General features: G+C 44.9%; 1 protein-coding gene across 1 annotated transcript in view; it reads right to left on the bottom strand.

The window, feature by feature from the left end:
• Positions 1 to 4166: 4166 nt before the first annotated feature.
• Positions 4167 to 20507, bottom strand: part of LOC111856018 (inactive phospholipase C-like protein 2) — a 120266-nt gene continuing 103925 nt past the window's right edge. Inside the window, exons 24-27 of the mRNA XM_023835616.2 lie at positions 17805 to 18008; positions 16170 to 16245; positions 8101 to 8210; positions 4167 to 4387 (exon numbers count right to left, since the gene is read on the bottom strand). Of these exons, the coding sequence (XP_023691384.2) occupies positions 4202 to 4387; positions 8101 to 8210; positions 16170 to 16245; positions 17805 to 18008 (576 nt within the window). The 3' untranslated portion in view covers positions 4167 to 4201. The remainder of the gene's footprint in view (positions 4388 to 8100; positions 8211 to 16169; positions 16246 to 17804; positions 18009 to 20507) is intronic.

Below are 20507 nucleotides of genomic sequence, written 5' to 3' on the forward strand. Positions count from 1 at the left end.
AAGACACATATAAAGACAAGTTAACTCCTCTAAGGAGGATCAAAACATTCCCACCGTCCTCAGTCAACAGGAACAACCGTCCTTAAAGCTGCACTTAACACCTCCTGCATCCAATTAATTTATCAGCTTTCATTTTTAAAATGTCCCTCTACTGTGTCAAGTGTACCCTGGACCATGTAGTGTGCCTCATTAACTAAGATATATTAGGATTGCTACTGCTACTAAAGGTCTTGCTTACTTAATAACGTGCAAGGGAAAATGTTATTTATATCAGTACTGCCGCCTAAAACGGAGATGGAATCTACCTGAAATACAGTGAAACTTCTGAAGAACGAAACAAGCAGAATTTCACAACTGAAGAGCAAATTCCCAAAACTTAATCTGCCCGTTTACTGAAAGATCGTCATTGGATTATATAAGCGCCGAGTTTAGGTTACATAAGGGGTGAGTGAGTCTATGATGAGGAAGCCTGACTTCAGGTCATAGCGGTCTCATCTCAGAAACAACAAAAAGAAATGGACTGAGTGAGTTTTTATTTATTTATTCTCTCCAGACTTCTCGTTCAATCTCTGTCCTCCAGATCCCAAATCCTTATCTTCCAATGCGTCATTTACCTCCAAATCGCTCCATTTATTCACCTATTTCCTGTGAAATATCCATTTACACCAAAGTATGAACGAAAATGAAAATACCAAATGTGCAACTTAGGGACCGTTCGACACATCAGCTCTGTTAATTGTGGGCGAGGGATATACGTCACACTGCAGGTAGCGGGTCTGCAAATGGCAGTTTGTTTGTACTTTCTAGTGAAGTATTTAGTGTTTTTACTGTGAGTATAAATTCTAACAGCCTAGAATGGAGCTGAAATGAGGCTTAGTAGGACATAAAATATGATGAAACTGCCTCATTAAAGTTAGCATAAAAACGATTCCTCACGCCTCCTTAGTAAATAATACCGGATGAGTCCAGTGGGGGGTGGCGGGCCGAACCATGTGACATGGGGGTTTGGCAGGCAGGAAGTAATAAATTTACTGGGGTGGGGCTTCTGTTTTCCGAGTTTATAGGGTGGGGACAGAAACAGGATCAAAGAAGCAAGGATAGAAGGGAAAATAATGGGAGTATTTTGTCAAGAAAGCAGAAGAACTGAACTCTGACAGGCATGTTTGTGATAGCAAACTATAACAGGATTCGGGACTGGCTCCACGATGGCTGAGCAAACCAGTACCTATTACAGTCATGACAAGGGACTGCTGGGACGTATCAGGACTGGACAGACTCTTCCTCCAGAGCCCCAACCCCCTAGTTCTCACACACAGACCATTATGTCCTTCGGAATTCTTTCAGGAAGTTTTAGACATTTTAGAAGTTTATTATTATTATTATTATTATTATTATTATTATTGTGGAATAAAAATTCAAACAAACAAAATTCCCACTTATGTAATAAACGTGTGATGTCACCTGTCAATATACAAATAAGACGGGTTAATATAATTGACTGATTACAGAAATTACTGGGATCATTTTCAGGACTGCTTAAAGTCGGTAAAAATGGGGCTGCTGTGACTGTCATGATAATAGATGACAGCGTCACTGGCACCTCATTAAGGAGTCCGATTTGTATGGAGAAAAACGAATGATGCTGCAATCTTGGTGCAGTATGTTACACAGAGGACATTATTCTTTAATCTCAGACCACCTCAGCTGTAGACACACCTCTCGCCGAGACGAAGAGTTTTCAAAGAAGCGACATTTAAAAATGATTTTCTCAAGCCCGACTATAGCAGATTGGCTAGACACACCTCCTACTGTGAATTAACTGGGTGTTTTCTTTCACAGAATCATGTTTTTGCCTTAGAGAAATGAAATGGAGAATAGCGCAGAACAGATTGTTTAACTGATTTGCGTGTAATTTGTTTAACTGGAAGTCATAGTGTCGTTGACATAAGGGAAGTTTGTAGACTGAGAAAATAACTGCACAGCAATAGTCAACACAGAAGAACAACAAACATTGCTGGATCAGGGTTAAACTAAGTATAGCAAAATGAATATCGAACTATTATGCTAATGGTCTTTTATGATTAGCGAATGATGAACAGACATGGGATCAGTGCGCAAATAACTTAGTTTCTGGTTAATAAATACATTAACTAATAGTGTACTGCTACATTATATGTGCCCCCTCAAGAGAAGTGTTACCGATATCGATTCGATCACCTGTACTGGGCAATTCCAACATTATCGATGTGACAGAGAGACTCATATTGGCAAACAAAATGCCTCGATCTTGGAGCTAAGTATCATTTTTGCATCTTCTCATGTAACCTCTTTGGGTGAATACATAGAAATTCTCAAAATCCACATTTTACATAGTAGAAATGCGTAGCAGATTATAGATGTCACATCAAATTGATTTTTGCGTGGTGTTGCCCTGTCATTTAGTCTTCTACAGTGTGTCAATACAGAATGACTGGAAGTGACTTCAGTGATGTGTATGTGTTTTATGGTTGGTGTGGAGGTTAGCAGAAGAAGGGGACTGTGAATTGTACAGTGTACTGGACAGTGGCTTCAGGTAATGTTATTGCCCCATTGTTTTAAGGCTGCGTCCTCATTTCAGTCTCAGTGGTGTTGCTGTTGCCCACATTCATTTGCATTGCCTCTAGATGCTGTACTTTCTGCCCCTGATCCAAAGGCATGTTGGTTGGAAGGACTGGTAACCCTGACGACTGCTGGTAACCCCAATGACCCCCTCCCCCATGGGATAGATTCCAAAATCCTGTGATTGCCCTGATTGTACATAATGCCAAACCTAGAATCAGAAATCCAGAATCAGTTCGTGGTTCACCCATATCTTTGCAACAGCTGCCACCTAGTGGGAAACGTGTAAAATGTTTCTGGTGCCACACACACTTAAAGGTAATTGAAATAAAAACAAAACATGTAAAAGGCAACGAAGACATTTTTAATTGGCTATTGATCTGACCTCTTAATGGATTCAAAGTCACGTTTCGGTAAAACATAAGGTAATTTATTTGTTATGCTGAATACTTACAGGATTACGTTTACCGCCTTCGTCACAGCCCAGTTCCCTCCCCTTCCGAGCAGTGTAACACCGCTTGTCATGTTTATAAAACAATAAGAATTATTAGAATTGTATTAGCATAATTTACTAAAATTATAACATGACACCAGGCTGAGCCGTTGCAGTGATTCATTTCTGTTTTTCACAGACCCTATATTACAGCTTACATCATTACATGTTTTTGTATTTTTTATTTTTATTGATTTTTTTAATTTTATTTTAAGTTTTATGATGCCAGCTGTCGTCCCTTGCATCTCCTGCTTACGGATGGCTCACACGAGAGCACTTGTCAGAAGTAGCTCAGGCCAAAACACAGCACACTGTTTACAGTACTGCGCACTTCAAGGGTAACAACAGAAATCATTGCACGTCACAGAAACGGTTCATGGTGGGCCGCTGGGAAAAGCAAGCTGGAAAAACCTGGATGCAAAACGGGGGCTTGGGAACAAAACGAGGGTGTGTGGCACTCCCAATCTTGTCCTGCAGGGGGAGTGCTAGACAATGAAGTAGCTCATGTGTGAAACACGTACTTTGCTCCACAGCACCCTCTGCTGGTGTGATATGAGGCCTTCAGGTATTGTGCTGATGGAGCAAGGAATCTGGACAAGGTCATGAAGATGTGTCCGGAACGAGGGAAACGTGGGAGGTGGGGTACTGGGGTCTGCGTGGAAGGCGAGGGCTCCCACAATGCCCCGCTGGATGCCAGTATACATGGTGACCTCGTGGGGTTTGGAGCTGCGCTGGGATATGAGTCAGGGGTGGATATGAAGTCAGAGGAAAATGCCCTTCATTACCCGCTTCTGCATGGGCAGCTGGAGCACTTTGGAGGCTATGAGTAAATATGAATGAGGGTTTGGTGGCTGACCTGACCCCAAGGTTAATGGGCTTATGGTCCATTAGCCATCATCTTACACCCAGTTGCTCTCGTCTTCCTGCCCTCCTTTATCTTTCTCCATCTTCCTTCTTCCTTGTGTCCTATTTCCTCCGAGTTTCCTGCGTCAGCAGCCACCCCCCCCCGTCATCTCTATGCCCTCGACCCAGTTTCCTGTCCCGACTCCCCGACCTCATACCCCCCCCCCCCCCACCCCTTCCGCCTCCATGCATCTGGCTGACGTGCGATCAGGTGGGGCCGATATCACCCCCCGCCTCTGCTTCTGGGACGGGGTCCTGCCCGGCGTGGGTGTGGGGGACCTCGGGGGACGTGGCCCCGTTCTTGCTGAGTCCGCAGGACTGGGCGGCGTTGTGCATCTGCCGCCGGGTGTCCAGCGCTTCCCCCTTGGCGTGCTTCAGAAGGTCTGCTTGGCCCTAAAATCAACACACACACATACAAAACAATGTTTATCATAGGACAGTTCAAGACAGACTTCTAACCAAACTTTTACCAGCTCAGCCCCTACAGTGTGTGGCTCAGTTGGTTAGCCCTCTCTGCCTGTAATCGGGAGGTTGTTGGTTCGAGCTCTGGCACTTAACAAAGCCCTTAACCTCCAGAAACGCTCCAGTGGTACCAGACAAACGGTCTGACCTGTGCTCAGAGCCCAAGCTTCACTCTCAGCTGTGTGTGTGTGTGTGTGTGTGTGTGTGTCTCAAAGGAGAACATGATGGGATATGTGAAAACAATCATTCCAATGTAATTGTGTAAATGGGAAATAAAACATTTCATTTCTTTTTTTTCCAGTAACCGATGAGAAAAATACCATTACTGTTCCAAGGAAATACCCCCTTATCTAAATGTATGTCTAGGTAGACTTTAAATAAACAATATCATTGTATAAAAACATTTTGTGAGGATATATGTGCTTCTTAAAACACATACCCACGTGTACACACTGGGAATCCTACCTTCTCATAACTTTACTGGTGCTATTTGCTGACAAGTTTAAATTAAGAATAGCGTCTTAAATATGCCCTATCTATTCATCTGTGCTGAAGAACACTTAACTGATTGAATTCAGGTAAAGTAACTTTTTAAAGGAGATTAACAGTTTTGGGATTTGAACCTACGATCAAGTCAGAAGTAAAGTTGCTTACACAAATTAAAATTGTTACATCTTGCATGACATTTGTTTTGAAAAATATCTTAAAAAAAAAAAAAAAAAAAAAAAAAAAACAGGCCTCAAGAACGGAAACCAAGAACACACCGTTCCTTTGATATTTCCTGTGTGCGCCTGGGTGTAATTTTTTTCTGTGTCGAATCTTGAGAAGTTGCGGCGGAGACTACGAAGTGCAATGTATGCTTTGAAACAATAGGTGGCAGCACTGTATCTTCTTGGGTGCAATCCGGGTAATGAAGAAATTCTGTTGTCCAAAAGCAACTTGCTGGCTGGTAAGGAATACCAGAACTTGTTTTTTTTGGCTTGCACTAGTGATAAAGCAGAGCCAGATGGGAAGGAAAAAAAGCTGATGGCACTTAGTAGTGCTGTAAATCCGGCTTGAGTTGCATTGCACTAGGAGGAAGTGAGCAATGGCGTGTGTCTGGGTCTTATGCATCTACAAGAGAGATTGAGGGGAGGGTGGTAATCTGACTGGATTGGCAAAATTCCCCACTGCACAAGGGTGGGGAGGAACTGCAATACTGAAATACGTTCCACTATGTTCCGAATTTTTAGGGCCCCCTGTCACTCAGGGATTCTCCCCCTCCCCTTTACGGTGCCCCTGAATGGAACAGTCACCCCTCCATGCCCCTCCCCTTACTGTCTGCGCCCCTCACCCCCCAACCTCTGGCTGCATCGTCAGGGTGTACGTGCGTTTTCAGGGGTGCAACATAAGGACGCAGAGAAACTGGCAAGTGGTCTGCCTGCAGGCTGACGCGGCGGAGCGGAGGGAACGGACACCCGGAAGCTTCCGCTACGCCTGTCCGAAACGGCCGTGACACGGCCAGCTTCGGCGGTGAGTCACGCGGCGTGATTAATCTGCTGAAACGCTGGGGCTGTCCAATAACTCCATCATCACTAGAGGTCTTCAGAGGTCCACATGCATGGATTACCTTAGGACGAGTATTTCCTGTCACTCGATCTGAACACTGTTATTTTAAACATACGTGCTCAGTCTTAAGAGGCCCATGTGCAGGGATTACCATTGGATGAATACCTCCTAGCGCTTGATCGGAACATTCATATGTTAGACAGGTGCTCATTCGCAGAAGAACATGCTCGTGGGTGCATCTGCCAGAGCTTCTTTAAACAAGACGCATTCCATGCTGCACCAGTGGACTTCAATACAACTCTAAGAGCAAGATCTAGTTCCTTCAAATATTGAGTAGTTAATGTATGCAAAAATGCAGGAGTAACCAACAAGGATACTCAATGACCATAGGTTGCTTTGATAAGCCCCTTACCCTAGTCTCTCTATTGCTTTATATAAGTATATTTAGTCCCGACCACATATCCAGTTTTGCATGTATTGTTATGTATTGTTATGCACCATCTGTGATGTTCTACACTGTCTGTATTGTTTTGCACTGTATTGTTTTGTTTTCCACGGTCTTGTATTGTTCTACACTGTCTGTATAGTTTTCCACTGTTTTGTTTTCCACTGTATTGTTTTGTTTTCCACGGTCTTGTTTTGCACTACTTGCATTATTTTACACTGTCATCTTTAGTCTTTTGTAACCGAGTGTGGCAGAACAAGGATGCATTGCAATGCACCTTTTGCATATGGCCAATAAAGAATCTTAAGTCACCTTGCCTTGTGTTTCATCTGCCAGTCAAGCACTATTTAAATTGGGACTGAGGTGTTCAGAAGTAAGGCAAAGGCATTCAGGTAGCTGGGCAGGATTCTGATTGGCGGGGCCGTCCTCTGGTCACAATGCCCATATTTACCTCATTTTCACTTCTCTGTCCTAAAATCAGAAATAACTTCATTTTGATTGTTCAGTGGGCGCTGAACCCAGTGCCCTCTTGTGTGGGGATTTGGGAAGTTCTGAAGTAATAATACTAATTTAACCAAGGTCACTTGGAAATAGAAAGTATAATATTTGAGTAATGAAAGTTTTCCACATTTGTTTTATGGCTTAGTGTGTGGGTGTAATTAAAGCTGAAGTCAGCTAACGGCATCATAGGTCTCTCATACAGCCTACGGCAGTGATTCTCAACCCGGTCCTAGGGGACCCCGGACAGTCCACATTTTTGCTCCCTCTCAGCTCCCAACAGACATGAAGGGTTTGGATTGGGAGTTGGGAGGGAGCAAAATTGTTGACTGTCCAGGGGTTTCCATGGACCGGGATTGATAAGCACTGGATTATGGTTTCATAACCTTGTGTGTATCAAAAATTACTTCCCAATATATAAACTCCACAGTCATATTCAATGAGGCCCCCCATTTTCCCTTCGGAGCAGTCAGTGGGTCCTACTTGTTTACGGAGAAGCCTTGTTCTCGCTTCAACTTTTCTGCCTGAACTAAAAAAAGGTACCCAGGGACATTTTATACAAACTGAAAAGGACACAAAATGGCTCTTACTGATTTCTTTGTGTTGCTCTATTTTACGGGCAGACAATTACCCGAGGAGCTGATCTTTCAAGCAAAGTTCCAGAGTTTTATCAGCTGCAGTGCAGATTCACGGAGCATCTGAACTTGGTAAACAGACCATCATCTGACTTGTTCACTTACAGTCCCTTTCATAAGATATCGGCACTTCTCGCATGTATGTGAGGTTGTGCCTTGAGGGAGTTGCTGAAGTACTGCTGGGAGAATAAACTGAATTTTGGCCGCAATACAGAATAATTATCTTAGCTTAGGACTCACATCCATGATGATGCCTCGTATGACCCTTGTAAATCACTTCAGAGCAAACTGCATAAATATTTTCTTGGAATTGCACACTGACAATAATTTATAAGTATTGCTTTCTGGAAATATCGGCACTGACATCCCATCCAGCCCCCCCCCTGCCTTGTGACCCGTGTTGCCTGGGAAAGGTTCACCCTCTGATCCTGACCAGGCTTAGAAGATGGATGGAGTAAAACAGTTACATCAAAGGAGGTCACCAGGTCCAGCTACCAACATGGCTACCAACATCTTACCTTCAGTACAGTGATGTTCCAGGCAAAACTCTCCATAGCTTTCTGTAGCTTCCGGCCCTTCAGTCCCTCCTTGGCTCCAATCTTGTGGAGGTCTTCATGGAAGTCCAGCCCTTAAACAGACGCGAAAAGAATAAACATCTCTTTGAAGTGGTTCATAATAAACACAGGGGATGCAAAAATATAATTAAAACATTCCAGTCTATCAATGCACCTGTGGTCTGAGCCAACAACTGGATAGAAAAATTCAATTATGAGTGATAAAAGGGGATACCCTTCAAGACATCTCTATTGTTATTTATCCTGCTTTGTGTTTCCTATATCAAAAATGTCATCTCCGCAGGCCTGGGTAAAAAAAAAAAGCCAATAAGATCCCTAGATGATGTCCCCCAGGGACCCCCCCCCCCCACGCTCTTCTTTATACACTTCCTGGCTGGCTTGCTGAAAGCTCTTCCTATGCATAAGACAGTTTTTTTCTAACAATAGCAAGCCCCTTAATATTTCCCCCAAGTGCCCCACGGGAGAGCTATTACCGGGGTAAGCTATAAATAGCCTGTGTTAAATTGTGTGGGGGGGAGGGATGACTACTGGGGCCCAACCGATATGAAAATTTTGCCCCGAATACCAAAACAGACTTTAAGGAGCTAAAAATGTGCACAGCCAATGAATATGAATTATAATATAATAGAATCTGGTCAAAATTAGATACCAATACTCAGTTAGAACTATTATGATTACGTCAGCAGTATTATGATTAGCAGCACTAAAACAGCAGATACTTACAAGGTCTTAGAATAATATAAACATTAAACATCTTGTAACCTTTTATACAAAAGTTAGCTCCGACCAAGAAATCTGACTGGACAAGAGGCGTTCTATGACTGCTCTTATCAGAGCATAACCGTACTCGGACATTTCACATCAGATGTACCACTCCGTTTTTCAGGTGTATCTAACAACTGTTAGATAGTCAAATTTAAATGATGCAAAGTAGTTCTTAGTGAGTGAGCTGTATTGCATTAGAATGTTTGTGTCGCTTGGCAACAGTCAACAGTTCGCTGGTGGGAACTATATTTTTTTTGCGGAGGCCTGTAAATGTTTAAATAATCAAGCAAAGTATCTGCTATGGCTTATTAATGTTCCTTTATAATGGTGCTTGATGAACTGTTGCATAAAAGCAATAACATCCTCGAAGTCAAAGCCTGTGGCCTTGTGCCTATGACCAAATTATAACCATGATATATTGGAGTACAACCACACTCCTTCTCATATGTTATTGCTTAAATAACTTTACCATAAAATAACTGGAATGCTTTCGATGTGGAAACAAGCAAATTCAAAGCACAAATTGAATTACAAATGAAATATATATACGCACGAATCACTGTTGGTCCTGAAGTTGAGTGATAAAATGCATTGGCATTCCTTTGCTTATTTTCACACATGGTTTTAGTTTTTCACTTATTTGGTGCCTGTTTTAGGGTTAATTAGGGAGTTTGGTGTACAGTCATGGCCAAAAGTTTTGAGAATAACACAAATATTCATTTTTAATTAGTTTTTTAATGATATTTTTATGATGGCAATGTGCATACACTGCCGAATGTTATGATGAGTGATCAGATAAATTATAGTTCATTGCAAAGTCCCTGCCATGAAAATGAACTTAACCATGGTTACCTGCAAGGAAACACGTGCATCACAGGCAAGGATATTGCTGCTAGTAAGATTGCACCTAAATCATCAATTTATGAGATCATCAAGAACTTCAAGGAGCGAGGTCCAATTGTTGTGAAGAAGGCTTCAGGGCGTCCACGAAAGTCCACCAAGCGCCAGGACCGTCTCCTAAAGTTGATTCAGCTTTGGGATCGGGTCACCACCAGTGCAGAGCTTAATCAGGAATGGGAGCAGGCAGGTATGAGTGGATCTGCACGCACAGTGAGGTGAAGACTTTTGGAGGAAGGCCTGGTCTCAAGAAGGGCAGCAAAGAAGCCACATCTCTCCCAGAAAAACATCAGGGACAGACTGATATTCAGCAAAAGGTACAGGGATTGGACTGCTGAGGACTGGGGTAAAGTCATTTTCTTTGACTAATCCCCTGTCAGATTGTTTGGGACATCCAGAAAAAAGATTATTCACAGATGAAAGGTGAGCGCTACCATCAGTCCTGTGTCATGCCAACAGTAAAGCACCCTGAGACCCTTCATGTGTGGGGCTGCTTCTCAGCCAAGGGAGTGGGTTCACTCACAGTTTTGCCTAAGAACACAGCCATGAATAAAGAATGGTACCAAAACATCTTCCGAGAGCAACTTCTCCAAATCATCCAAGAACAGTTTGGTGATGGACAATGCCTTTTCCAGCATGATGGAGCACCGTGCCATAAGGCAACAGTGATAACTAAGTGGCTCGGAGAGCAAAACATCGACATTTTGGGTCCATGGCCAGGAAACTCCCCAGACCTTAATCCCAGTGAGAACTTGTGGTTAATCCTCAAGAGGCGGGTAGACAAACAAAAACCCACAAATTCTGACAAACTCCAAGCATTGATTATGCAAGAATGGGCTGCTATCAGTCAGGATTTGGCCCAGAAATTGACTGACAGCATGTCAGGGCGAATTGCACAGGTCTTGAAAAAGAAGGGCCAACACTGCAAATATTGACTCTTTGCAAAAACTTAATTTAATTGTCAATAAAAGCCTCTGACACTTATGAAATGCTTGTAATTATACCTCAGTATCCCATAGAAACATCTGACAAAAAGATCTATAAACAATGAAGCAGCAAACTTTGTGAAAACCAATACTTGTGTCATTCTTAAAAAATTGGCCATGACTGTAGTGTATTGACTATTTTGTTTTCTTTTCTGCGGTGTAGGAAAGGTAGTTTGTTTAGACAGGAGTGAGTTTCTGTTTGTTGTTTTGGTGAAATTCACATCCAACGCTAATTGTTCATTGCATGTGGCCTAATGTCTTATGTGTAACCGCAGTAAATAAAACTTACAGCAAAAAGATTTTCCCTTGGTCTTTACCACATGTATTCCATCTTGGCCCAAGCCTGAAATAAACTGTAACAGACGCTAATAATCCCAGGCTAAGAGTGGGTAGGTTATAATGCAGGAAGCATAGCTTCTCAGCATCTAACCTAGATAGAGAGCTCCCCTCCAATCTTGGATGTTTAGAGACATCATCGGTGGTTTATCGGCGAGTTTTCCGCCAATGAATTTGTGGAACCTTAACGCCGGCCGACTTTTCCTGAGAGCTGATATATTGGTCGAGCTCTAATGAGTTCAGGTGTAAAGCCAAAAGCACATAGCTGGCACCTTTCCTCTGGGCTTGGCCTGACCTGTTTCTGAAACGGCTACAGTCCATCAGGGCTGTTCATGCGGCCCTTGTCCTAGCGCTCAGGGATGTGTGTATTTGGGTCACCAGCCTGAAACGCGCAGATTCTTAAATATTCCATGTGTCACTAAACACCTTTCTGACAATAAAGAGTAACACAGCTTGAAGTAATGACCAGACGGTTCACACACTTATATTTCAACTAACAGAACATTCTCATCTCTGGTTCATTTCTGCTACATTTGGCAGGGACATTTTTCCTTGGCGTCGTCTCTTGTAGCTATTTTGGTGATTCTGATGGAGGATCCAAAAAACAGGAATGACTCATGTTCTGAGCTCTGATAAGGTTACAACGGCAGAGACATCTTAACGAGGACAGGAAGAGCGAAACACCTCATTTAACCTATTAGGTCCCAGTGCTTCGTTTCCACATTATTTTCTATACCACAAAAACATAAAAAATGTTGAGTTCGTTTCATAATTTTAGTTATTAACAAAAAAAAATCAGTACCAAGATGGTGGAGATCTTCCAGTAATATGAAGTTTACAACTAGAGGTCTGAACAATGTGTTCTACAACTATCTGCATCACGGGCTCTTAAATAGACCTAGGATTTATGCAGTAGGCTGTAGTGTTACTAAATATAAATCATAGCTGTCAAGCTGGCCGTAGCGGGTACAGCACAGGCAGCGGTAGCCAAGTATCAACCGTGTTTCCATGGGGGTGAACGATTCCACCGGTATTCCATGCTCCTCCCCCAACCCCAAACCCCTCCCTTGACATCAGAGCCAAAAATCGACAATCTGTCCACCATGAAGCCCGTTCCCGCAAATCAGCACCTACTTCTGCCTCATGTACAGCCTTCAGGGCTGAGGCCAAATCCGTATCTTGGACGTTCCCCTGGGACACGCATGCCAGAGGACCCGACGCTGCTCCAGACCGAAACAAGGAAAACACGTCCAGGAGCTACGCGTGTCACGGTGCCTATACCACTTATGACCGATTGGGTCATGAGAATTAGCAGCCTGGAGAGTATTTGTCATCGGCGTTTCTTTCTTCTTCTCCTTATACTTTACCAGTACAGCCCAGTTCTGAGCATTGTGGACTACTGGGATGGGTAGTAACTGCTTTAGTCATGTGGAACAGAGTACATGAAAATCAAGGCCGCGCTCTTCAGATCTCATAGCGGTTTAAAGCGGTATAAACCGGGAACCAGAACGAGAGATGAGAGACCAAAAGCACCAGGCTTGTACCGGCTTTGCACCAGTCACCTTTTCAACTAAAAATAAATTCTCTGGTTTTATTTTGTGCTCCCATCTGATACGATTACTCATTAAGAGCTGATCTGGAACTTATCCACGATATTTGCTTGGCTCCATATTGTACAGTGCTTTGCTCAATATTTCTCAAACACAATGTGCTTTATTAGGCGCTAACCTAAGGCTAATCGAGGGAATCAAATAAATGTGCCTAGCTAGATATATATATATTTTAAACAAAAAAAGTCAAATCTGTGATATTTTTCTGGCAACAAAAGGTCTTTAAATTAGAGCCGCGGGCTATGCAGGATCCCTGATTGTAACGCAAGGACTTTCGAGATTTTGAGTGAATATTATGATAATGACGAATCAAAGGCAGGTGTAGCGGCCGGCAGAGGCCGAGGTCTTTTGATCCTTCATAGAAAGATGAGACAACAAAGGGCCTCAAAGAGAAAAAAAAGACACCGTATTCATTGTCAGCGCTTGCGTAAGCCTCTCACCCACACTGTCGCATCCTTCTGAATCATCTATTCACCACGCCGCCTCCCCGCACACACGCATTTCAAAATGCAGCCACCCGACGCATCGCATGTTAAGGATGAACATCACGGGGACCACGATTCGCCTAAAGGGGCTCCTTCGATGCGTTCTTCATACGGAGCGTTTCACCGTTTTCCCGTCACCAAAAAGATGATTGTTGCAGGGCAGCGATGCAAATGAAAGGACTATCATCTTAGCATGTCCTTCCCACTGCACTGTGACAGGGCTCTCCTCATGCCTACCTCTAGCTATAATAACTTACTCAGTATGCCAACCTCCAACCAAGTGGCCTCCAACAGCAAAACAAAATTGGTATTTATTGTTTTTTTCCACCGGAGTAGGAAAAGTTTAAAATTAGCTATTAGTACTTTGACCTTTCTGGTGCTTGCGGGTTCCTGGAGATCTGCACATCCCCCGGTTGGCTTTTGGCTGTCATTCCGCATCGCTAAGTGAGTCCCGCAATATGACGCACCAACAGGGACGTGAGGGAGAGGAAGTGAACCGCGTCTGTTTCCAGGCAAGAGGGAAAGAAATCGAGAGGGAAACGAGTAAAACTGAGGAGGAGCATGATAGAAACGGCTCAACGAGTCACTGAAGCAACGCGGCGGAGTCCTCATTCATATATGCAAGGCTTGCTTCCTGATTCAGAGGCATTTCTCCTTAAGCTGGAACCTAGTTAAAAAATGTCTTATAATTCAAGGTCTCAGGCTTTTTTCAGTCCTTATGCTCAAATTAAAAGCCCAGAAGATTCCTCAAGTAGATTAGTGGATGGAAAAGTGAATGACATGATGTCCGGGCTTTGGCAGGCTGCCCAAACGTCCATTAACACGACTTTAAAACAAGAGGAAAGGAGCCCAAAGGTTCGAGTCTCTGCTTTGTAATGACTCTTGGGCACCCCCTTCCCTCACCCAGAGACCTCCGAGGCTCCCGATTTGGATTCTGACCACATCTGTCAGGGTTGGCTCCACACCTGCCACTCTCGTCGCCTCGCAGCTGTGGGAGGCGGGTGTGTCAGAGCGTGTGAGGACCTGCCCGCGTTCACGTGAGGAGCCGCCCGCGTTAACGTGAGGACCTGCCCGCGTTCACGTGAGGACCTGCCCGCGTTCACGCGAGGACCTGCCCGCGTTCACGCGAGGAGCCGCCCCCGTTAACGTGAAGAGACAGGCTCCATCAGAAACCCCTCAGAGGACACGCTGGCACAAAATTGAACCAATTGGTCCAAAAATGGAAAATAACAACAAACAGAAGATACCATAGAAAAATGGATATATTCTTCAGAGCATCGATCAGTTACCCTTTTCTGGTAGCTGAAAATCATATTCCCACCTCTACCTCCCCTGCATTAAACATAGAACTGTTACTAGGCAATCAAAAGTCACTGAGTACAAAGTCTTGCAAGTTTACCCTCATCTGTAAAGTCTGGATACATCTTTTTATGCATAATTCATGCTATTCTTAATCATCAACTTCTAACAGTTTCATACTCACACAGAATTTGTACTTCATAGTAAACTTACATGTCCAAAAGGCATCTCATGACATGAAACTCTGGACTTGGAAGCCCTAATCACCCTGTCTTCCAAAAATGAACAAAGCCTGTGGCTTTTCAGCAAACCATTGCGAATATCTGTGGCATCTGTAGTGAAGTATCCACGAAGTAAAGTGGGGTTCTCAAGGCTTCCTCCCTTGTTCTTCTTTACAGCCTGTAAAGGTTGGCCGCGTTAACATCCAGGATTCCACGGTCCGACTCTTACAGAAGCTACGCTGAATACTCCGTATGGCATGTGAACAACTTTAAAAGACCTGCCTTCGCGTTATGGATGACCTCACTTGAAGAAAACCTCCCTTTTGATCCTTACTGGAAAACCTAAGATCTGACTCACAACCTCCGGGGTCACGACCCTAACTGACAAGCCAGGGTTGGCTGCGTTCTCTTCTACCTCACAAACTATGAAGCGGCCCAGCTTCAGTGCCAGACGCAGCGGGGAATGGCCCCTCTCTGCCGTTCTCTAACATTGCAGGTGCTTGAAACAGCCGTCTAGGGTAACACCACTCACCAAGTGTGATGGTGCCTCAAGCCCCCCTTGTCCGATTCAGCCACCTGACATGCCTGGTCATTTACCCAATTAACAAGAAACAAACAGCCATGGGAAGATGGGAGGGAGCTTCAGTTTCCTATGATCTGCATTCTACATCCCAGGGCAATGAAGTGGAGGGAAACTGCTATGACGTATCTGTTATGTCACTTAAATAATGACTAATTACTAATGCTAATGAGGGCCTTGGTGGCTGAGCTGCAGGACTGACAGCATCTATGGCTCCATGAGCAACTATAGATGCCGGAAAGACACAGAAATCCTACATATGCTTGGGATTTGTCTCGGGGGTGGGGGGTGGACTTAAGCATCCTCTCTCCAGAAGTCTCTGATGGTCCGATTCCCTGGCGGGAAGGGCTCTGACCCGCGACATCAGCTCTACGTGTGAAGCACGCGCCTGCTGGTCATATCTTGACCCCCCGAGCCTGTATTGATGGCGGTTTCCCACGACGAGCATGCAAACGAGCTCCCTGGGAACTGCTGCCGATCTGCGCACAGACCATGGGGATTCTGTGGAAACCTCAGGGGATGGTGCACCAAAGGCCTAAGTGAGTTGGAACGCAATCGGTGACCCTCCAGAGTTGTCCCACAGATTACATGTCAGTCAGTTATTGCTCCATGGCGGACTGGCCATCACTAAAGTTCAACAGCCTTTCAGAAGTCTGTATTTTTCGTTTAAATAGACTCGTTCATCAAAGCTGAAAACCTTTCTAGTGCATTTGCCACTAATGCTTCTAAATTTCAGCATCCATCCATCTATCCATCCTTTCCTTCCTTCCTTCCATCCATCCATCACTCTTGTCCTTTGGGGGCATCTTACACGTTCTGCAAGCATCTCTTACCGGCCCGCTGGGCTTGCATCAGCTTGGCGTAGACCACGTCAGCAGATTCGATCAATGTCCGACTTGTCTGGATCATCTGCATGGGACAGAACAAAAGGAGGGGTTAGGGTTAGACGAAAGGCCCGTCCTACACACGAACAGCCGTTTGCTCCAAGGTCCTTCTAAGGTCAGAGGGCAAAGGGGACAACGCCCCATGAAAACAAAACCCATAAACAAAGGTTGTTTGTGGTCAAAACAAAATGCAGCTTTAACAAGGACAATGAGAGCCAGGCTGTGCACGGACAAACGCGTCCATGGCAAGACCGTGTCTGTGGCAAAATATTTTCACTGAGAAGAAAAACGACACAGGAAGGTTACATTGCCTTTTGGTCAATATGTCCTTCAGAATTTGCCACGGTGTTCAACCCATGCGACAGAGTGATTATTACTATTTTTCTGTTAAACTACGGTATTTATTTAAAAACAAGAAATATGCTAGAAACACTTTCATTTACGTATATTTTCTTCTGGAAAATAAGCATATGCCTGGTGTGATAAAAGCCGCAAACAGAATTATAACCTGAACATGGAGAGTCGTGAATAGCTCTGCGTTTGCCAGTCAAAGGCACCGCAAGGGGCCGAGTGTGTATCAGGGCTAAATATAGTGGCACAGAGCTACGTACACAGAAAGAGACAGCCGCTCGCACACTGGCACAGAGAGCTGTCACCATGAGCTCATTTCTGGCAGAGAAGGGGAGGTTCGAATCCCTGTCTGCTCCTCCTGCTCGTAGAGGAAGTGGCGTTGGTGGTCTTGTGAATGAACTGCTAGCCCCTGTTAGCCCCTCGACGGGAAATCCGCTATCTGGCTGCCAGGCTCGGCAGCCGCCGTAAATCAGAGGCCGTTAAACTGTTTCACGGGTGGGGAGGATCTTATCGAGCGTTCACTAGGCTACCTGATGCAGACTCCGAGCCTCTGGTTCTCCAGCCGCCTGCGTGTTATTGCAAAATAACTCTGGCTCTCATAACTACTTATCCAGTGCAGGACTGTGGGGGGGGGGGGGGGAGACCTGGAGTCGATCCAAGGAGACACAGGGCAGCCCATCGCGGGAAATGCACTCGCACGCACCACAGAGTATCCTAGGAGAACCCACACATGGAGAGCATGCGCATTCCACACACAGAAACCAGAACCTTGGACATGTGGGGACAGACATCAAGCCACCGTTCTTGAGGAAGAACCAGATTCAGTTAATACCGATAATAAGAAGCTTATTAAAGCCCAGTACGACAAATATATATATACAAATATGAACATGTTTCATGGAATGAGAACAGACTGTATGGTTTCACAGATCCTCTGTGATATATACATATATTAGTCATAGACTAGAAATAGTTACATAACATTAGTCTACTATACTGTACTGTAAGTTTCCAGTGTTGTGAATCCTACAGTACAAAAAAAAAATTATCCTAGTGTTTTATGAGTGGGGCTGCTTAGTTATATTGTGAAAAGTGTGTTAGGCTGATGTGTTAGGTCAGAAGAATGCTTTTTGTCTGCTGTGAGGAAGTTCTGAGCGTCACTTCGATTTGTGGGAGGTGGGGCTGACAGTGGCCCTCATTAAAAAGGCATAGTAAATGGGGGTGTCGGCGTACCATGTCGTAGGCACTGAGGACCTTGCGAAGCAGCTCCGGAATCGGCCCGTGGGCCTCTATGGATGGGTAGACCCCGCTGAGGTCCACGGACACCTGGAGGACGCGCTCACTGTTCAGTAGCCAGCTGGAGACCGTCAGGATGCACTGCTTCATGTTGGCCGCTGGCGTCAGCCCACAGAGCTCCTTGAAGGACACCATGGCATTCTGCGGGGGTGGGGGTGGGGGGGTGGGGGGGGGTCAAATGTATGTTGGAAAGCGTTGCTAACATCTCACAGCCCCCACAGTCTGACACAGAGACACAAACAACGGGATTGTATATCCTTCGCGGGAAAGAATCCTTTCAGGAGGAGAACAGGAGACGCATTTGTTAGAACGCGGCGGCGCGTGGCGAGAACGGGCACCTTTGTGTTTACGTGACTCCGGTGCCAGGCGGGCAAACACAAACATCCCCAGAGAGTCGCCTGCAGCGTCGCCACCACCTACAGCTCTCCCGCCGTCACCAGCATCCCGACGTAAAGCTAAACCTAAAAGCCGTGTACGTGTATTGGGAGTAGAGATTAAGCCTCTGCTACCCCCACCCTGCCGCAGCGTTTGGTGCTGGCCTCTACCTCGATGAGGAAGAGTAACAAAGAACAGAAGGGGGCCACAGAGTGGGGGTGGGAGCAGGCATGACCCAGGACTACCCTACTCCACGGCGTGGGAAAGCAGGCCCCTCCAGAAGGCCCCATTATTAATGTCGGAAGCGTCCGGGCAAACAAAAGGGATCCGGCCGCCCGAGAGACAAGCGAGAAATGTGGAGGGGACCGAGCCTCTAACAATCGATCAAGTTTTATTTGATATGGGACATTTTTACAGGCCAGCTGGCACAAAGCGCTCACATCTAAGTACGAGTACATTAAGAGTACATTTTCTATGGGAACCCAAACGTGAAAGAAACATTTTTTAAAAAGTTGTGACCCCCTTCGCAAAAGGTGAGTGAACGACGTTCCATCATCCTCCCGAGCACTGGTACCCCGAACCGCCCCAGGATTATGCAGAAAAGCCTGGCAGTCTGGCTGACGAAGAGGACCGGCGTCTCCCTTGGTGAGGAGTCTTGGTTGAGGGCCTTGCCCCCCCCCCCCCCCGGCTTCTTAAATATCCATGATAATGCGCAGCAGACGGACCTAAACGTGGCACTGCTGTTTTTAATTACCCAAAAAAAAATGCACGCCTGCTTTTGTTTTCCGCCCCACAGAGCTCTGTTACGGCTGAAGTGACAGAGTGTCTGTCACGCAGGTCCGGGAGGGGGGGGGGGGGGGGGCGCCGAAAATTCCACACTGGCTGAATTCCTTGAGCCACATTCCAGGAGTTTTCCAAGGCTTTATACTTATGTGTATTTACTTTGTCTTACGGTTTCCAGAGAGGACATCCAGGCTTTACTAAGGTGTTTCTCCACACATCTTTGACACTTTAGGACCTACATGTTGGCTGAGGAGACAGTCATTGAAGATGGACGTTCTCTCGCTGCTGGAGGCACCATCTCAGGCACCAGAATCTGGTGGATGAAAGAATACCAGCAGCCGCAAGCCTCAATCTCCAGCCACACGGAACTCCACCAAACAAAGAGCTTCCTAACCGAACCCTAAACCCACAGGTCCACTTTCAAACAGGTTCCCTTTATCTGAGGTTTTTTTTTTGCTTTTCCTGAGAAAGATTTTCATTTTATTAAACATGGCCCCGCGTAACTGCTGCAGAGACGCTCACAGACCACCAGCTCCTTGCTAGGGTCTTCTCATTCCTCACCCCCCCCCCATATAATGTTTTTGAGGTCAGCTACTAGGCTGAAGGAATGCATGATACTGCAGATCACACATAATGACGGGGGAGTCCGGAGCAGGCCGTCTCACATTTTATCGAGTTTCCCAGCTCATGAGGTCGCCCACATCTGTATGGAATCGAAGGGAAACCTCAGTGACACACCTCAGCTGTGTCACTGTCACCTGTGTCCAGTTATTTTTTTATTACAGGAAGCTTTCATTCATTTTCTGTTAGCAACAACAAAGTGGTTCTTCTTATGCACTTAAACCTATATAGTCTACTCAAAACCTACAGTGCTACTCAAAATTTGCAGCAGAAAAGCTTTCAAGGATAACAAGCTTACTGCCAATACAGCTCATTTATCCATTATAAAAATCACTGATGTCTCTTGCTACAATATCGCTAAAGCACAGCCAATGAAAAACAGATTCTGTTAGTTTTTGTTAGAAGTCACAGCTGACAACTAACACCATGTACAGACGTAGCTTCTGGGCATTTGATAAACTCACGAAATGTGTTCATTGTAACATTTTTCGCTCAGGATGTTTTTGATCAGTGCTTTGAGAGACTTTATTTTTTTTTTAACACCACACAGAAGGCTGCGGGATGAAACTATGGAGCAAAACAGAGGCGCAGAACAGCTGGTTTAGCGAAAACCAAAATGCTAACGTGACCCCATTTAACAAAATGTAAACCACACACCTCTAGCTAGCAAGGCCAAAATTAGAATGCACCACCGGTCGCTCTACAAAAATCAAAAAAAAAAATCAAAGGGTAGTTAGATAATCAGGCCTAGTTTGGTTTTAAACATAACTCCAAGCATCACACACATTGGTAGTGAAAGAACTCATCTAAACCTAGTCCTGTGCCATACAGTTCTTTCATAAAATACCTGAATTATTAACC

The sequence above is a fragment of the Paramormyrops kingsleyae genome, chromosome 22 (genome assembly GCF_048594095.1).
Source record: "Paramormyrops kingsleyae isolate MSU_618 chromosome 22, PKINGS_0.4, whole genome shotgun sequence".
Taxonomy (NCBI): domain Eukaryota; kingdom Metazoa; phylum Chordata; class Actinopteri; order Osteoglossiformes; family Mormyridae; genus Paramormyrops; species Paramormyrops kingsleyae.